This window comes from Podarcis filfolensis, assembly GCF_964270895.1.
Source record: "Podarcis filfolensis genome assembly, chromosome: 3".
Lineage (NCBI taxonomy): Eukaryota > Metazoa > Chordata > Lepidosauria > Squamata > Lacertidae > Podarcis > Podarcis filfolensis.
Window position 1 is genome coordinate 54,933,977 of NC_139606.1, and position 18,691 is coordinate 54,952,667.

The 18,691-nt window shown below is 37.8% G+C and overlaps 2 protein-coding genes across 10 annotated transcripts in view; one reads left to right on the top strand and one right to left on the bottom strand.

Annotated features, from left to right (window-relative positions):
• The window catches only part of CEP85L (centrosomal protein 85L), a 98,594-nt gene that overhangs the window by 36,773 nt on the left and 43,130 nt on the right, over positions 1 to 18,691 (bottom strand). The window lies entirely within an intron of this gene.
• Positions 6,712 to 18,219, top strand: PLN (phospholamban). 2 transcript variants are annotated; one of them, XR_014546899.1, is made up of 2 exons: positions 6,712 to 7,055; positions 15,933 to 18,219. XR_014546899.1 is itself a non-coding variant. In XM_083608717.1 (2 exons), exon 2 carries the CDS (start codon positions 11,890 to 11,892, stop codon positions 12,046 to 12,048), a length of 159 nt encoding a protein of 52 aa, XP_083464843.1. In that variant the 5' UTR covers positions 6,895 to 7,055; positions 11,767 to 11,889; the 3' UTR covers positions 12,049 to 13,816. The 2 variants fall into 2 exon arrangements, 1 of the variants encoding a protein (XP_083464843.1); XM_083608717.1 differs by lacking the exon at positions 15,933 to 18,219 and adding an exon at positions 11,767 to 13,816 and having other exon boundaries at positions 6,895 to 7,055.

Sequence of the window (18,691 nt, forward strand, 5' to 3'; positions counted from 1 at the left end):
AATCATGCATCCTAAAGGCTTTTAACATGAAACAAAAATGAGGAGGAGAAGGAAAAGAATATATTTTGTTCACTCTCAGAGAACAACATCATTAAACTGTCTACTTGTGGCCACAAAGAAGCTCAGAAGATGACACAGGAAGCAAATTAACACATATTGCTAAACCTGTCTTACCATAGTGCCTCCCAGAATCTTGTCCGGATCCATTTATAACAACTGCATCAGCAGTTAATTCTGATGTTTCCAAAAATTAAGACTTGATTCTCCAGTGTGCATTTATTTATTACTATTTATATCTGAGACATCTGGGATTTGCCAACATGAAGGAATTCTGCGTAAGACACAAACACCAGAATTCCTTTGCATGGGTATTTATAGTAAATGTGGAGGAATATATTATGTACTTTACTCAACATAGTTTCACTCAAAACAGAATTTATTGGAATATGAATCACTTATTTACTCCAAGTTATAAGAGAAGCAGGGAGGAATCTATGTTATTTTAGAGAGAAATTAGGAAGATTCTCCAAAAAACTGGGAGCCTAAAATAAACACTCACTCACTTAACCTGACAATTAAATCTCACAATGGGACTTACTTCTGAGTAAACATGCAATAGGATTGCATTGTCAGATTTTTATTTTATTTTATTTTATTTAGCATTTTGCTGGTTACTGAATGGCAGAAAGGTATGTTTGATAAAGAATGCAATCTAATGCATACTTATTTGCTAGCAAGCATTAGTATACCCATGTAAACGATCAAGATGTAATTCCCACAAAACACTGTGGGATTATTATTTGCATAATCCAGCCAAAACCAAACTCTTAATTGAGTTATGAAATTTCATTGCTTTCGATGGAAGAAACTTGAGCACATAGATCTTTTACTATAGTAAGTGAAGCTTGTAGTTTGTGTACTTTGGCCTGGATTCTACCCAGCATTTAAAAGGAGATGGGAAAATTACTATGGGGTTTATTTAACTGTAATGAACAGGACTTTGAGCACAGAATTCCTACCACCTGCTTGGTAAACAAGCGTTTCATGACTCTTAACTTCTTAACTGATATTTCCATCTCTGTAGCTAGCATCGTAGACATACTGCTTCTCTGTGTAAAATGCTCTCGTTTGATGGTGGCCTATGAACTATTCATGGTCATTAACCAAAAAAATAATAATGGATCTATCATAAGATTCCTTCAAAGCCAGTTTGGGATTCCATAGCTGTCTCAAACTAAACATACCTCACCACATGGGGCAGACCAATACAACGTGATCCACAAAGCTAAACATCCTTGGAACCATCCTTTTTTTGGCATCAACAAAAGTAAGTTTGCCAAGACTAAGGTAGAATACCATGCATGATTGGTGGACTTTGTTCCTCTTGGTTGCAGATACTGAACAGCCCTTTTATGAGGTCTACACATTTATTTATATGCATTAAATGAGGCACTAGAAATTAATATACAACCGCCATCAAAAAACCTGTCCTCCAAATCCACAATAAAGTATGACATATGCCCACATTGTGATGGCCTTGGCTGTAAGCAAAACATTCAAACTCATTCCCTAATCTCCTAAACCAAGGAAATCCTTTGTGAAGGAGGTCTTTTCTAGCAAGATTTCATGGAGACGAGTGCTACCAATGGCTACTAGCTATGATGGCCATGCTCTGCCTCCAGAGTTGGAGGAAGTCATGCTTCTCAATACTAGTTGCTGGAAATCAAAGGAGGAGAGTGTACTCTTGTGCTCAGTTCATGCTTATGGGCTTCCCACAGTTAACTGGTTGGCTACTGTGAGAACAGGATCCTGGACCAGATAAGCCATTGGCCAGAACCAGCAGGCTCTTCTTATGTTCTAAGATTCAAACTACCAACATAGCCACGAACCTTTCTTTTCAAAAGAAAAAGGGAGGTGAGAGATTGAGATCTATACTTTGAATGAACCAAGAGGCAAATTGTGGGCACCCGTCTCTTCTTTTACCACAGTCAAATTTACCACAAATTTTACTACAGTCAAATTAAAACACACATTTTAAGTTTTAAAAACAACCTGTTTTAAAAACAACTATTTTCAAAAACAACTATTTTTGTAGTCATAGGCTTTCATTAATTTCCCTCCTTCTCCTGACCTAAGACTAGGCAGACCAGTGGGAAAGAGTGAACTGTACATACTGAATAGTCTTTAATGGGGAGAGTCAGACCATTGCTGCTTAAACCTTGAAAGGCACTTTTCTAGTTAGTTACAGTAAATTCTACTTCATTATACTTTGTACAGAGCCAGAATGCTCTCCCTGTAAAAATGTAAACCACTGAAAATGTAAACCATTGAAAATCTTAACAGCTTGAGTGACAAATGTAATCTTTGGCCTCTAGTCTGTAATTGCTGCTAAAGTAGAGATAATCCAGTACCAGAATTCTTGCTTACTGGAACAGTACCTCAACTGGCATTTCAGCCTTTTATCTCTCCTTCATATGCCTTTGCCTCTGCGTTCATCCAGCACTCATAACATGTCAAAGAACACAGCTAATCTTGGTGCTTCTTGGAACAGTTTATCAGAAAAACACTCAGTACAGCTCCGAAGTTACAAGACTCTTAACACAAGAGCTGCTGCTGCTGTTTATGCCAAATAAGTAATGTTTTCTAAAGTAACATGTTACATGGTGGGAAAAATTATTATGAATTCACACAGTGTGGTCCAACCTAACAACCTAGATTTTAGCTTTGTTTCTATAAACCTTCCAACCAGGTCAAAATGCCAAAGAAGTGGTTTCTTGCCCTTAACATTAAAGCCTGATTGACATGTTCATGACTATAGGCCTTACAGTGCATGACCAAGGGGGGGCGGGGAAATATAAATGCTGATCATTACTATTAATGACAACCCAGATACTCTCTACTGTTGTAAAGGTTATACTATTCCAAGAGGAAGGCTGGGGGGGGGGGGGAGAGATTGATGGTGATTCTGAGGGCTTAAAATATTTTAGGGTTTTCTATATGATATTAAAACTACTTTTCATTCATAAGAACAATACAATACTTGTTTTCATTTTGACTTATTAAATGTCAGTACTAGTGTTTACAAATTCTTAGGACCACTTCCAGAATACATTTCAGCTCTGAACACCCTCAAGTTCATTCATGCGGACAAAGAACAGGGTACAACCAGCAGCAATTCCCAATATCATTACGGTTGAAAAAAGTACTCCCATTGCAACCCGCCTTTAGTGTCTATTCCCAACTCTGCAAATCTTTTTTTATTTTGTGCAGAGGTAAGAAATGTGGTGTCCACTACATCATCGTTCAACTCCCTTGAGACCAATCCAGGGTGCAGAAGAGAAGGAACTCTCAGAACTGAATTAATAGCATTCTCATGCTCTATGTTAACATTCTAAATTTGGTCTTATTTGTTATTAGTTAAGCAAACTTTCTGGTTTTGTTCCCAGTGAATAGTTTCCTTTTTCTAAAGCAATAAATTGTTTTTAATAAGAAAAACAACTTCAAATAAGACATGGGTCCCAACAAGAGGGCAAGTCTAAAAAAAATGCCTCAAAATCAAACAAAATAATCAAACAAAATAAAACAATCCCTCCCAAAAAGCAAACTGGCTTTATAATTGCTTATCTCTTCTGAAGAATGGTTCTACAGAATATCACAACAATATAGAGCTTTAGGTCTGATATTTAGTTTGTGCATAATGACATTAGCCATTTCCATGGTATGACTTGAATGTTTTCTTCATTACAGGCATGTAGGCCACGTCCTCCTTACTGTGCTGTATATGGGATGTAATCCCACAAAAAATGCATTTATGAATATATTAAACTGTCTCATGTTGGTTCAGCCCAGCCTTGTAATTCCACATAAGTTTACAGTACAACACAACATAACTTAACCCAAGCCTGCTAGGGACTGGCAGAAGAGGAATGGAAAGCTCCATCCCTACTCTGCTTGTCCACCCACTTCCTGTGTGGATTTCCATTGGCATGCCTGCTAGCAATCCTTTCTTGCCCAAGGCTACCAGGCTAGTGATTAAATACAAGACTGGTTTCAGTCCATTGGTCATTGTATCTCAGCACTGTCTGTAGTCTCTCAGAAAGAAGACACATTACTTGAGATTCTTTAACTGGAGATGCCAGCAATTTAAACTGGGATACTCTCCATTCAAAGCTTCTGCTCTGCTTAATGATATATGACCCCTTCCACAAGCACATAGGTTTCCAGCAGCATTATGCCTCAACCATGGCTTAAAATGTTTTTGGCAGCCTGGTTAGAAAGGCAGCTCTTAGGCATGCAGTGGCAAACCAACTGCACCATGCTAGTGCAACTGTCATAGCCATGGTTGCTCATGAATCAGGAGGGAGGAAACCAAAGAACTCTGCCCTAAACAGGTATTAGGAGGTTACGGTGCTTCTAAGATCAGGCTGTTAAGCACTTCATACAGATGAATATCTTTTTACAGTACAAATAAAGATATACTTAGAAATAAGTATATAAGATGTCAGAATTATTTCCAAGGTATACATTTTTTAAAAAGCAAATATGTTGCTACAACAAAGTATAAAATGTTTCTCTCCTTAGATGTGACCCCCAAATATATATTTTTTTACCACATCTCTATAAACAAGTAAAGAGAAACATGCTCTGGTCGTAGGTTCCTAATCCCTCTGGAGAAAACCCAGATCATTTCCATTTAAGGTCATGTAAGCAGCAGCTGCACATTTTTGTCCCCTGAAGAAAATGAAAGTCAACCCAAAGCTTAAATACATGCTTTGCTTTTTATATGTGCCAGTATTCCAAGACATGAATTATTTTCAGGTCCCTCTCATGTAACCTAGAAATTAAATAAGGTGTATTATTTTATCTGTGCATGACTGACATATGTCCAGAAGGTGCTTCAAACTGTTTCCCCTCTCTTCACAGGACATGTGAGCATATTCACAAAGATATGTAAAACTTACAAGTATCAAATACAGGGATGGATGGATCACTTTTATTTGCATGACACTTAAGAAATTGTGTCTAGATAAACTATAAAATTAGATAAGCTGATGACAAAGCTTCTGACAAAGATTGGATATGCAGGTGTGATGTCAAGGAATGTTCACAAACATTCCAATTCTACAGGAAACAAAACTTTTTTTTCAAGCCCAGGATATAAGGAAGCAGAGGGTAAAGAAGCCACAGGAAACAGTAAGGAAGGAGGGAAAGTTAGCTCTTAATCAAATAAGCAGGGCAACAGTAGGTGATAAAACAAGGGTCTGAGGAAAGGGGACATCGAAGAGACACGAACTGAGAAAGGAGGAACATGAAAAGGGCTGTGAAAGGATATGAAAGCTAGGAGCTAAATGGCACATTAAACCTAGGTTATGGGTGCAACAAAGGAATGTCTAGGCAAGCTTTTTAAATAACAAGAATACAAAGCTGAAAATGAATGAACTGCAGCTAAAATATTATGTTCATTTTTTACATGGTCTAGTCCTTCCTCTGCCCACCCCCCTAATATTCTTAAGGTCTCTTCTCCAGTCTTCAGAGAGTAGCTGGAAGTGGGGAGGCAGAAAAGGGGCCCTCCTTTCCTTCTACTCTGCAGTTTTAATCTGAAATCTTAGGCACGGTACTGCACCCAGAAGTCAGAAACTGATTGCACTAATGAAATTCCTTCTCGCAAAGTGTGACTAGAACAATGGGGGTTTCGAACACTGCTGATATTTGAGAAGAGATTTTCTAGGTTTACAATATTCTTTTCTGCACTGAAATGATTTTTTAAATACAATTTCATCTAGTCATTGTGGAAGAATGGTCCATAAATATTAGAACCGTCATAATACAACAGTCATAAAGCATATTTTCTAAACTCATTTCTACGCTATAAACTACATATGTTTAATCATCAAAATTTCACTTTTAACAAGTGTGTTAAATGAAACTCAAGATGCAACTTTCAATAGCCTGTATTCTATCCATATGTAAGTGATCCCAATTGTAATTGCATGTGGTAAAACAAGATGGTACCTTCTTTCCAATTGACAAAATATCTTTTTTTTTAACTAAAAATGTATTTTTCTTGAAAGCCTCTGAGATCTATCACCCAACAATAATGAAGCTCTACACTGCTGATATAAGGAGTGCTACTTGCATAACTCCTAAAATTTCTAATTGCTACAAATTGTAAAATTGCTACAAACATCATGGTATGTAAGGGGGGGGGGTCACTTGAATTAAGAAGTGATTTCATATTTTGTTATGAAAAAAAATTTTGATATGAAAAAAAAACACTATTTGCCAACAGTGTGATAAATTTACCATAACATTGTGAAGTTTCTTGAGCTCTTTCGAAGCCATGTACAGAACAATAGGCTACCATATTTACTTTCCAGCACAATCCGAAAACCTACTCCTGGAACACCACAAGAGATCATTTTGATTCCTTCCGTTCCCCGAACAGCAGATGCCACTTAATACTGCAAACTGTTTTGAAACTCATAATTTCAAAAGCAGTGTGTGGCATGAGAGAGATAGGTTTAGATCAAATCCACAGTAAGCATTACTAGAGTCCTGATCACTGGAAAAACTGGTCCTTAATATTCATTAGCATGTGCAAAATAAAAATCATGTGTTTCAGTTTTTCATTTTTGTACACAGCTTTACAGGAAAGTTACCGAAAAAGTAAGTCCAGTTGGGAAACAGTGAGAGATTTTGTCATTGGAAAGTGATGTGTACTCACTGTACACTTGTTATTGACTGAATTCACATGTCAATAACATTTGTAGACATATAGAGTCCTTTCTAACTCACTCCTCTTCCCTATAGCTCAAGAACGAAATATCACTGCTTTAAATGATGTAAGCTGTGCAATGTCCCTGTTCTTATAAAGCCTCTTCTATAACCAATCACTAGAGTTAAATTCCTGGATGACATCATGAGCCCTGCCTATGAAACTTTTGTTATTTTTTCCCTCCACCAACTTCAGTTGTTCCCACAAACTCGGTGACGGAGAAGCCTTGTAGTTTCCCAGAGCATACCATCACATATTTCAGAAATCACTGGCTATTGAGGTAAGGAAATATGTTTTTTTTTATAAAAAAATGTATAAGGGATTGTGGGTTTCTAAATTAGCTATCCTACTTGAAGAGAGAGGTCTGCAGCCTTTGTTGAGAAACATTAGCTTGATGCAGAACTCCAACACTGGTTACCTTCTGCATCTTTTTAGGGTTTTTTGATAATAAATGCAGGTACAGCAAAAGCATTTGTACATAGAGGGGACGGGGCGTATGATTTGGGAAGAAAAGAATTCAGACAGAATCAAGCTATATTCCAGTGCTCTGTGGACAGCAAAGGATCTTGCTGTCACAGTGTCAGAAATTTTGTTATCCCTTCTAGACTCTCAATTTTCTATTGAAAATGTTAATATATTCTTATTATTATTATTTTTGTAAAAGTATCTTATTTTTGTAGTGTTTACATTTTAGTTTAGCAGTTAAGCAGTTTTAGTACAAACAGGTATACTTGTACATGTATTTTTTTTACTACAGCTCAGCAAGCCACATCTAATACTAATATTCCCTGCGACCTGAGTATTTATTTAAGAAAGCCCAAGGATTTCTGCATAGCCAGTGAGAATTACATGACATCCCATGCCATATCACAAACTGATTTTTAAAGTCCTCGGTGTTTTAAAATGGTTTGTAATGTGGCATGGAGAGGTGTTGCTATTTAAAAAAACCCACCAAAAGCCCAATGACATGTTGGGCACAGATTTAGTAGCCTGATTTCTTGGATTCTAGCCAGCGGCTACAAACCTACACAGTTAAGGTCACTTAAAAACAATGGGATTTAAGAAGCCTAATCTTGTGCATGGTTGTAGCCACTGTCATTAACTAGGTGTTTATTTCAAGCAGCCTACCTACAGTGTTAATTTACAAGTAACATGTAATGTTTTCAACCACTGAAGTGTTTTATTAAGGACACTCAGAATATGCCCACTGAAATCAATGGTCTTAAGTTAGTCACCTCCGTTCATTTCAGTGAGTCTACTCCAAGTATGACTTAGTTGGCTCCAACCCACTGTCATGCTAAGAACAGACACACTGAATTCAATGGGGCTTAAGTTAGTCGTCATTTCAATGGGTCAGCTCTCAGCAAGATTACGGTAAATCTGGATCCAACTCACAATTGTAATCATGAGCACATATGCCAAAAACAGAAAAAGAAGCAAATAAAATCATTTTACCATTTGAGAGAGGGGAGAACTATTTATAGAGCTGAAGGCAAGATTTACTGTATCATTTTTTTCTCTCCATCCACTAATCAGAGTTTTAATTCAAAATGCAGTCCCATGAACGTTTACTTGGAAATATGTTCTGCTGTGTTTCCCACGTAAAGGTGACAGCAAAACTTAAAGGTGTTGTTATTGTATCAATAAAGACTTAAGCTTGTTGCTAGAGGGAAGCTGTATTTTCACTAGAGAGCCGTTACTATTTGATTAAGTTTTGCATACTTAGAATTCCTTTTTAACATTGTAACAGAAATATATATTAGTGAAAACACTTATTTATACACCAATAGAAACAGAACTCCCCATTTTCAGAGTACCTGATTTTGTAGTTTTTTTAATACTACCTAATTTCTATTATAGACATTTTTCAAAGCAATCAGTTGCATTTTTATTTTTGTCCACAAGAGGCCTTTTTTAAAACACACACACACAAAAAACAAACAAACCAGCAACACAGAATAACAGCCAATTCTGTTACATTATCACAGACACAAACACTAGCTTTTGGAAGAATCTCAGAGCAATTCTGCAGCAAGTTAGGATAACTTCCTTCACCGACTTAAACAGCAAAACTTGATCCATTTCACTGTATGTTTTCAAGTGGGGAAAGGGGCATAATAAAACTAATAAAAGTTTTATTTTTATTGGTTTTTTTAATAAAAAAAATGGGTGTGTGTGTTTGCTTTTTCATTTATTTATTTATTTTTAAAAGGAACTTACACTGGAAGGAGGAAAATCTCAAAACACACTTTAGACGCCCCAAAAGTTCTTTTCTGCTTCATTTTTCTTGCAGGCTAGCTAAACATTTATTTATTTATTACTTTTAATATGTCAGGAGAGATCAGTTCACTCTTATGTTTTTCTCTTTGAAACAGTTTTTGTCACTGTTATGAAAGTGAGCCTTTTCTCTGTGACTGAAAATATGCACTTTCTCCTAACCTTTTTTCTTAACATTCTATAATCCCATTTCTGTTTCTCTTATTGCCTCATCTCACCTTTTCCCTAGAATCTTGAGCCAATTCTATTATTATTATTATTATTATTATTATTATTATTATTATTATTATTTATTAAATTTCTATACTGGCCTGCATGTAAACCTGGTGGTTTACAATATAAAAACACAAAAATGCATACCATAGTAACAAACAAAAATAATAACCACCAAACAGTCAAAAGGCCACAAATTGCTTAATTAGCCAATATATATGTGCTCATCGCTTCTTTCACATAGCTTCTTGGGCACCACTATTCCTCCTTTTTCCATACTGTTGTTTCGTGTCCTTTCTTGCCAACCCCCAGTCTCCCCCCCCCAAAAAAATACATATATACCACTTCTATTTATCATTCTTTTCTTGTTATACCTGATGGCTGACACTGCTCATTATAAGATTATATGATGCAGATCTGCCCCCAGCCTCTTAAACGAATCCCAAGACTGATTTAAGTGGGATAAAGTAAATCTGTTCACTTGCACAGAAATAACTGATTAACTGCTGCCACTAACAGTATCAAAACAATTTTGGGAGAGAACAGACTTATTCCTCAAAAATGTTGTGATTTTAATGGTCCCCCCCTCATTTATAAGCTGTCTCTCCTGAATGAACTTTCAAAAAGGGGAAATCAGCAGTAAACTGATGACCTCTAGTGGACTAATGAAGCAGCACTCACCATTTTCTTAAAAAAATTTTTTAGAAAACAATGAAAGAACAACTGCTACTGCTCCTCTTCCTCTTTTCTATCTAGTAGACGCTCATCTGTAATCAAAGAACCAATTTTTATTCTGAATCCTCCACTTTTTGTGTACTAACTACTTGATGTCTGAATTGATGTCAGCAAAACTTTAAGTTAAATGGAATTGAGGGATTCAATTTTAAGAACTCTCAGTTTTCAGAACAAGACAGGAGAATACATATATATAATGATTCAAATATAAATAATTATAGACCAGACTACCCCAATGAACAAAGTGGGATTTAAATGAACCTAGGCTTGGGATGTGATTCTTGTTTCCTTCAAATGTCTTTTAAGGTCTAGTACAGAGACCTGTCTAGTACAGAGATACAAAACAAAAACAAAAACAATGAATGGAACACTGATGTCCTTCCAATGTCTTCTCCTCCAATTTCAGAGCAATAATGACAGGCAACAGTATTCATCTAGCTATATGTATTGCAGTGAAATGAGATCACAGCTGTTTGCTTATATGTTATGATTAATCATCAAGTCTTAACTCTTTGAAAAGCCTCATGTTGACAAATGCAAGTTCTTAACTACAGAAAAAGCCACAGCCTAGCTTGCCAAAAATACTGTTCTATCAAGAAGTATGTTGCTGACCCTCCCAGGGAGTGGAGTTTTTCCATCAAATAATTTCATCTTATAATATTACATGCAGGAAGAGGGCATCTGTGCCTTTTATTCAGTAACAAGAGAGTGATAACTATTTCCATCAGCTAGCTATGTGACATGTCTGTGAAGTGTCACGCCATATTTAACAAAGGTGTTTAATACAAATCTGTTAGTATTTAATTCACTACGGCTTGCTTAGAGTAGAATAAACACTTTAGCATAACTGAGTCCATATTTGGCTAGAAGAAGGAACACCATTTTTACAAGGTCCCTTGAGTTGTCTTGTGCCTGCCGTGTGTGTGTGTGTGTGTGTGTGTGTGTGTGTCTGTTTTAGAGTATCTACCCTTGTCAAATGTAAACCGGAAAAAGAAAAAGAAAAGAAAAAAAGAACTGAACAGCCAAATATTTTAATGGCTAATGGTCTATTGCCCTTCATTTATACAGAATCAAACAGAGCTAAAAAGTAATGGAAAGTCAAGCCGAGTTGTAGAGTGTATTTATATAAAACATTCCTTTGCAAATGTGATCTAAGCTGAACAGAGCCCACCAACTATGCATTCTGGACTGCCAAGAGCTTGACAGCTTCACTGTTTTTGCAGTCTTGGGCAGGCATTAAAAACAGAAGGCTTAACAAGCCCTTTGTGAACTACCATACATGGCTGGTGGGCTACATTCAGCTTAATGGGTCACAAGTCACACCTGGTACAGCAAATGAACCACATCTCTCAGGATTGCTTTACAAGATATGGACGTGTTTGCAGCATGTCCACTGTTACTCTCTATGATGAATTGCAAACATGTGTACCCAGGAGGTGTATTCCAGCCACATATTAAACACATGCCTCTCTCCTTCAAATTTGTTACGGTTTTAACATAAGAGTATATGGTAAACCTGCTGCAAACAGCTCTTTTCCATATCATACGCAGTGGTCTTGAGAACAAGTTTGGTGTGTGTGCTATTATTGAAAGGCAGGTCTGGTCTTATTGTTAAGATTTGTTTTCTATGTATAAATGTCTCACACAGTAAAGAAATCTCACATGCTTGTTTCAAACATTTTGTTTACTTGGAAATAATCTGCACTTGCCCTGGTCAATGCACTGTTCGTTGTATTTCTAACCCTTCACTTTCCTGCTTTCCTCAGCTCCACAAAGACTCTTAAAACAAAGCAAACAAGAAGATATTAAGCACTTTGCACTGCCCTTGAAAACCACTGCTTCTTAAAAATCTGCACCCACTTCCTTAAAATTTGCGCTTTCCTGTTGCCATGGAGAAGGTCCAGTACATAACCCGGTCTGCTATGAGGAGAGCCTCAACTATTGAGGTGAACCCACAAACACGCCAAAGGCTTCAAGAGCTCTTTGTGAATTTTTGTCTTATCTTAATATGCCTCTTGCTTATCTGCATCATTGTGATGCTTCTTTGAAGTCTGGCTTCTTTGATTGATCTTCACTGCGCTGTGCAAATGGGGAAAGCAGCCAGAGAGAGAAAAGAACCAAAGAGGAAATTTCCAGCACAAGGAAATCCTTGCAAGAAAGTCCAGCATTCGGACTAAACAATTTCTAACCGGCTGCACTATTCACTTATTAGCCACTGCAACCATGTTAAAAGCTCCTGTACTGAACAGTGACTTGAAACGTATTGTTAAGTGTATGTTACAGACTTGTTTTACTGAATTGATGTGTTAGTAAAAAAAAGCTATAAAATGTCCAATAGCAAGTTTTACATATGACCATCAATAAGTTTTAACTATGGCTCTGAAATGGGTTCACATTTGAATGGGTAGGTAGAGATCGAGGCTAAATGAACTGTTAACAGGTACACTTAGATAATTATATACTTTAGAAAATATTCTGCACAGCCTATTTTCAAATCTTGAGTACTTGGATTGTTTACTCAAACTATTATTAAGCTTGCTTTAGCATGTTTATGGCTGAAACCTTGAAATTAATGTTAAACCATTACATGGTCACCGACTTTCCAGTCTGAAAAATAAACGTATTCAATCAACCCATAGTTAAATGAAGTTAATTTTCCACCTGACATGCATATTGCACATTTCAGCAATGGCATTTGTCTAGAACAGCCTGAAAGAAGCACTGAGACCCAAACTGTGGCCAAATGTAAATAAACCTTCAGGCATTAGATATATTTGCAAATACTGCATATCCTCGCTTGTGTGTTCAAGTAAGGTAATTTGAAAGTGGTGGAAGACACTGGATGTAGATAGAGTATGACAAGTAAGAGTTTTGTGCACAAAAACCCAAGTAATGAAGTAAAACTGATATCAATACTTTTCTCAAATGTAAAAGTTGGGATTCAATGCAGCGCTAAGGAGATTGTTCTATCAGTGCAAGCATTTCCTCTTGCCTGACAGAATGATCTCCCCTCCCCTTCTCTGCACACTGTTCTGAGGGTTCTCCAGAGCGGATTATGGGGAGGCACAGGGGGTGTACTGGGGACGGGGGTGGGGAGCCCTATTGTGCTAGCACTGGTTTCCTCTAGCGTGCCAGATAAGTTGAATCTAGCACTAAGTATGGGGAAAGTGTGAGGTCAATGCTTTGTATTTTGGCAATGCTCAGTAATATTTAAAACAGAATAAATGCTTCCATACAGTAAAAAAAAAAGTATTGAAATAAGCAGTTTGTCCTTTGGTTGTGGGTTTGTTTGTTTTTATTTCACTTCTTAAAATGGCATTCAGAGATCTGAATATTTGCTTCAATGTACAAAAAAGCCAAAACATCATACTATGGATGTCTATATATTATATATTGGGGGAGGGGGAGGTATAGAGTCGAGTTTACTCATGGATTGGACATATATGCTTTCAATTTCTTACCTTGGTTAATAATTGTGAACGGAACAACTACAGGATTTAATACTCCCCAGGAACCTTAACCATGGTCAAAGCTTTTCTAGGCACTGACCCCACCAATGGTTAAAAATAAGTTCATAATGTTTTGAAACCAAACTTATCATTTCTATGAAGTGTACATGTGATCATTTTAGCTGAACTGGTAAGAAGCAACCATGTCTAATGACTCATTAAATTATTATAATTGTTTCATACATTGAGAATGTACTCTTCTAATTATGTTACACATGAACTGATCTTCCCGTGTTGAGAAAAACACACACATTAGGTTTGGTTCCTTCTTAAGATAAAAAATAAAGGTTAATGGATTGGCAAGACATTTTTGGCTTATTTCTGTTTATTTCAATTTAAAACTGGTAAATAAATTTGATCAACGTGAATAAATTTAACGAAGTGAGGCCCACCTGCACTATACATTTAAAACAGTATCGCACCACTTTAAACAGTCTTAACTTTCCCCCAAAGGGGACTATAATTGCTGAGAAATCCATATAACCAGAAATTTTGGCTGGCTTTGGCAGCTGCCAAAATGTATGGCTGGGCCCTTGCCCCTCCCATTCAGAGCAATTCTATGAATGCTTACTAAGAAAAAATGGCCCAACGTGTTCAGGTGAAGCCACGTGGGATTATAGCATTAATTCCTGATCTACCACTGAGCCTCTGAAGGAAGTTGGGAACAATCCTATTGCTGTGTTCTCCGATTCCAAACTTTTGTCGCTATGGAAAGTAGCAAAAGTCTAGCCCCAATTTTGCCCCCTTGCAGCCAGGGAGAAAGGTTGGGATCATTTTGACGGAGAGCAGGAAAGGTGTTCCTTGAACTACAGCTATCTGCTGCAAAAATAGCTCTCTCAATCTTTTCCAGAGCTAGAGCCTTGTATGGACACCACCACCAAGACTGTCTCCAGTCTTTCCTACTGGAGCCAGGAGAGACTATGACTCTAATCACTATGCATTCACATGACCCACCTCAACTTCTCTATCTTGGAGTAGGCGATGGAGACAGTCAGATCAGTGCAGATGTGAAGATGACCCAAGCCTCCTCAAAGCTCCAACTTAAGAGATGGTGGCAGAGTATCCAGTCATCCTTTCCCAAGTTTAATTACCCACTTGCCAATGACCCACTCATCAAGGTGGAAAGCTGCATATAACATACCATATTTTTCCATGTATGAGACGCCCCCTATTTTTTTGACCCCAAAATTATGAAAATGAAACCCTAAAATAGAAGTGAAAATCTGGATGATTGGTGGTGGCAAGTTGTTGATCTTTTTTGAGGCGATCGGCCTCAAAGTTTCCAGCATGGAGGTGCATGCAGTGCACTGTGGTGCAGAAGCAAAGGCAGTGACTGGGGCACCACACACTCCCCCCTCCCCCATCGGTGGCAGCTGCTGCTGCGGGGAAGCAGGCTCCCAAACAGGATGCCAAGGAAGAGCCGGGGGAAGGCAGCGTCCGCTCTGCGCCGGGCCATACCATCAACTTTCGATGGTACTTTCTATGCCTACCATGGTGACCACGGGTAGTGGGGAATCAGGGTTCGATTCAGGAGAGGGAGCCTGAGAAATGGCTACCACATCCAAGGAAGGCAGCAGGCGTGCAAATTACCCACTCCCGACGTTGGTGACTCTAGATAACCTCGGGCCATGCCATCAAGCAAACTGAGCTGAGGAAGTGGGCTGGGGGCAGGGTGGGAGTTTGAGAGGGGAAGAGGGGAAAAAGGAAAGCAGGGCAAGGAGAGGTAGCTGAGGCAGCTCTCAGCGGCGGCAGCTGCTCTCGATCCGGTGGTTGAGCCAGCAGGGGCCTCAGGAGGCAAGCCAGTCACCAGCATGCAGCCTGGAGGGGGAGGAAGGGGGGGAGGGCAGCAGGAGGGACCCCCTCAGACCGCCCAAGCCAAAATCCTGGACATATGCTTAAATATTTTTAAAATTCCCCCAGATGCCCATGTTCCATGTACAAGACGACCCCCAATTTTTTACTATTTTTTTTAGCAAAAAACCTTGTCTTATACACGGGAAAATATGGTAACTAAGATGTATTACAAACAATAGACACACCCACAGTGCATGGTATAAGGACTTTCTGCAGATAAGGATTCATTGATTTATTAATATTAAATTCTAAATGTGCTTTGTGAATAGATGATTTAAGAATGAGAACAGAGCCAGATGATTAGCAACTTGGAGGGCAGGGTTGTGCTATGTGACTAGTTATAAAGGTAAACGTGCATTTTATTGTACAACTTCAGCTGCTGTTTGGAAAAAATACTTTTCTACTTGGCATGATAAGACAGACAACTCCCTTAGTCAAGTCATTTTGTGCAAACCATGCCACTTATTAAAAAGTTCTCTGCATCTCCTTTCAAGGGTGTTTTGGAGGGCGGGCGGTGTGTATATGGGACTGGTTTCTATAGTTGTTGCTCATCAGCCATTTTCTCTTAGGTGCTGGACAGCGAAAGCTCAGAAAAAGCCAAGAACTGAAGATGTGATATACATCTGCCAACCTTCATTCACTGGCACTGAAACTGAACAAACTCAAAACTGTGATCACAAATTCTGTTGCACACATAAAAAGTGCAAGAGATGCCTACAATGGATCTTGCAGCAAACAGAGGCCTCAACCTCCTACTCAATTTTCTACTTATTTTCCTGGTTCTTGTTCTCATGTACATCCTTGTTAAGCTCATGTGAATTTTTCATTTTGTTTGAACGTTTACTATTAATCACTATGGTTACTTGAAGCTTCAAACTTTGTGAACAGAAACACTGAAACAAACAAAACCCAGAAAAATCTACAACCTAAAAAACTGAAGATTGGGGGAGCGTTGATTTTATCAGACAAATTAAGAACATGGATTTGCTGGTGTGCATTATTTTTGCGCCAGAACAGAGCAAGACTGTACTTCACAAAAACTACCCCCTTACAGTGTAGAATAACTGCAACATGGTCACCAGCAGAAATCATCAATACTATATATTTACGTATCTACCAAAGAATGGTTAGACTGTGGACTTCTGAGATTACAGACTCTACAAGTAGGACAGAGAAAAAAACTTAGCCCAAAAGGTGCATCGCAACAACCTGAAATACTGAAAAGAAAAAATAATAATAGCATGCATCTAATTGTTTAAAGGAAGAAAATAATGAAAGCACATTTATTTGAAGCAAACATGGAAGTTCCTGTGACTTTTATTTGGGGATGAGGGCAAACAATAATTAGAGGAGGTAAGGTGGCGGGGGTAGGAATACAGCTGAATTGTTTGCATGCTTATTCAGAAGTGAGTATTTCAGTGTTTGATGGGCCTTACTCTACCCAAACTTACTAAGGAATAAGAACCATGAAATGCAGTGGCACTTACTTACTAGTGAACATGCATAGATGTACACTGTTATTCTGAACACTGAAAATGGGCCAATGTATTATTCCATTATAATGTGTTAGTCACAACATTTTTAGCAGACCAATACGCTCCCATTTAGTCTCTAGCTAGCTCCTCTGGTCTTTCAAGCCACAGAATTTCTAAAGGACACACTATAGCAGTGGATCGATATGGCTAGAGTTCCAGAGGGATAGCCATGTCAATCTGTGGCAAGAAAAAACAAAGAGTCTTTAAGATGACACATGACTTTTAGATGCGTCTATGATTCTTTTACTTGTGATGATCATTGTTGTGAATATACAGTAATGTGGAATCAAATTTTCAAAGAGACCTTTATGAAATTCAGAATGCATACGTTTCTTCTACACTAGCTTTGCCTACAGATCTGTTTCACAGAATGAACGGCTCAGTGAATTTACTATAGGAACTTTATATGTCTTTGGGCACCTTTTTGAGATATGTCTGTCTGTCTGCATGCCCATCAAAGGGAAACAGTCACTTTCAGAAGCAGAATGGCTGGCAAGAACTGTTACATTAAATGGAATAGCCAATGGAAGCTCAGCAATTGCAGAGATTACAGTATTCAAATGTCTGTGATACCACATATATATTGGAAAACAACTATAGACTTCTGTATACATTTCAGAAATCAGACATTGGCAATCACAACAAAAGAGATTGAACAGTCTGTTGCAATACCATTTTATTTAGATTCTCATAAGTTTTCAAACATGGGAATATTTCCAACAGAAAGACCATTCAATCCTGTAACAGTAGAATAGAACTTCTGCATATATACACTGAAACCCTAACGTTCTCCTGCCCTTAACCTTGAAAGCATTTTATTTATGTGTTTAATTCTTTTTTTAAAAAAAGCATACTGAACTTCTATTCCTGAGAATTCAATTTACCCTCAGCATTCTTAGAATGCTACCACTTTGGTTCCCAAGATTTGTAGGTAACTCTTACCTACAAAGGCACAAGCCAAAATATTTAACTGCTCAATTTTATGTCTCGCTTTTGCTTTATCAGTCAGTTATTAAAGTTAATATGAACTCTGGACAGGTTTTTCCAACTTTCTGCATACTGTTGAGGTCCTCTGAGATTGATAAAAAGTCCATATTTAGTGGGAAAGCTACGCTCACATATATAATATATACAACAGATAACAGAATGTACTGACAGTATTTTATCTTACCAGTGTTAAGAATTTCACTAATTTAAATGTACAGATATATGTATCAAAAGTTTAATTTTGCTAAAGAATGAAAAAAGATTGTACTTTGTTGTTTTTGTTTTTTCCCCCTTTGTACCTAATTGAGACATACCCAATAAATCTCCAAGTGTAGCCTTGGGGCTAAGAGTTTAAGTCAAAAAGTCCCTGGTTCAAATGCCACCTCAATCATAAATGCAGTAGGTAGCCTTAGACAAGTTATCATTCTCTCATCCTCAACCGTCCATTTGCAATTATATGAAGAAGTAGTATGGACTATTTTATAGTCATTCTAAGAATTGGGAATATAACGTTAAGTGAAGTGCTCTGAATTGCTACATAAATGCATATCTGAACTGCTACATAAACCATTCCCAACCCTGTTCTATGGTGAACAGAACCACTTCCACAGCCCTTTATTTACCACATTGCAGGGTTGAAATGATGCCAATGTTTTCTTTTCCCATGATGCTACTCTCATACAGAGTATGAAGACCAGTTCCTAGTTTTTCTTTGCATCAGCACTCAGTGAATAATGAATGCTCTACTATTACTGTGTCATAAAGGTACCCCTGCCCGTACGGGCCAGTCGTGTCCGACTCTAGGG

Excerpts from the sequence above, each read along its gene's own strand:
- PLN (XM_083608717.1), top strand. The coding sequence starts at position 11,890 with ATGGAGAAGGTCCAGTACATAACCCGGTCTGCTATGAGGAGAGCCTCA.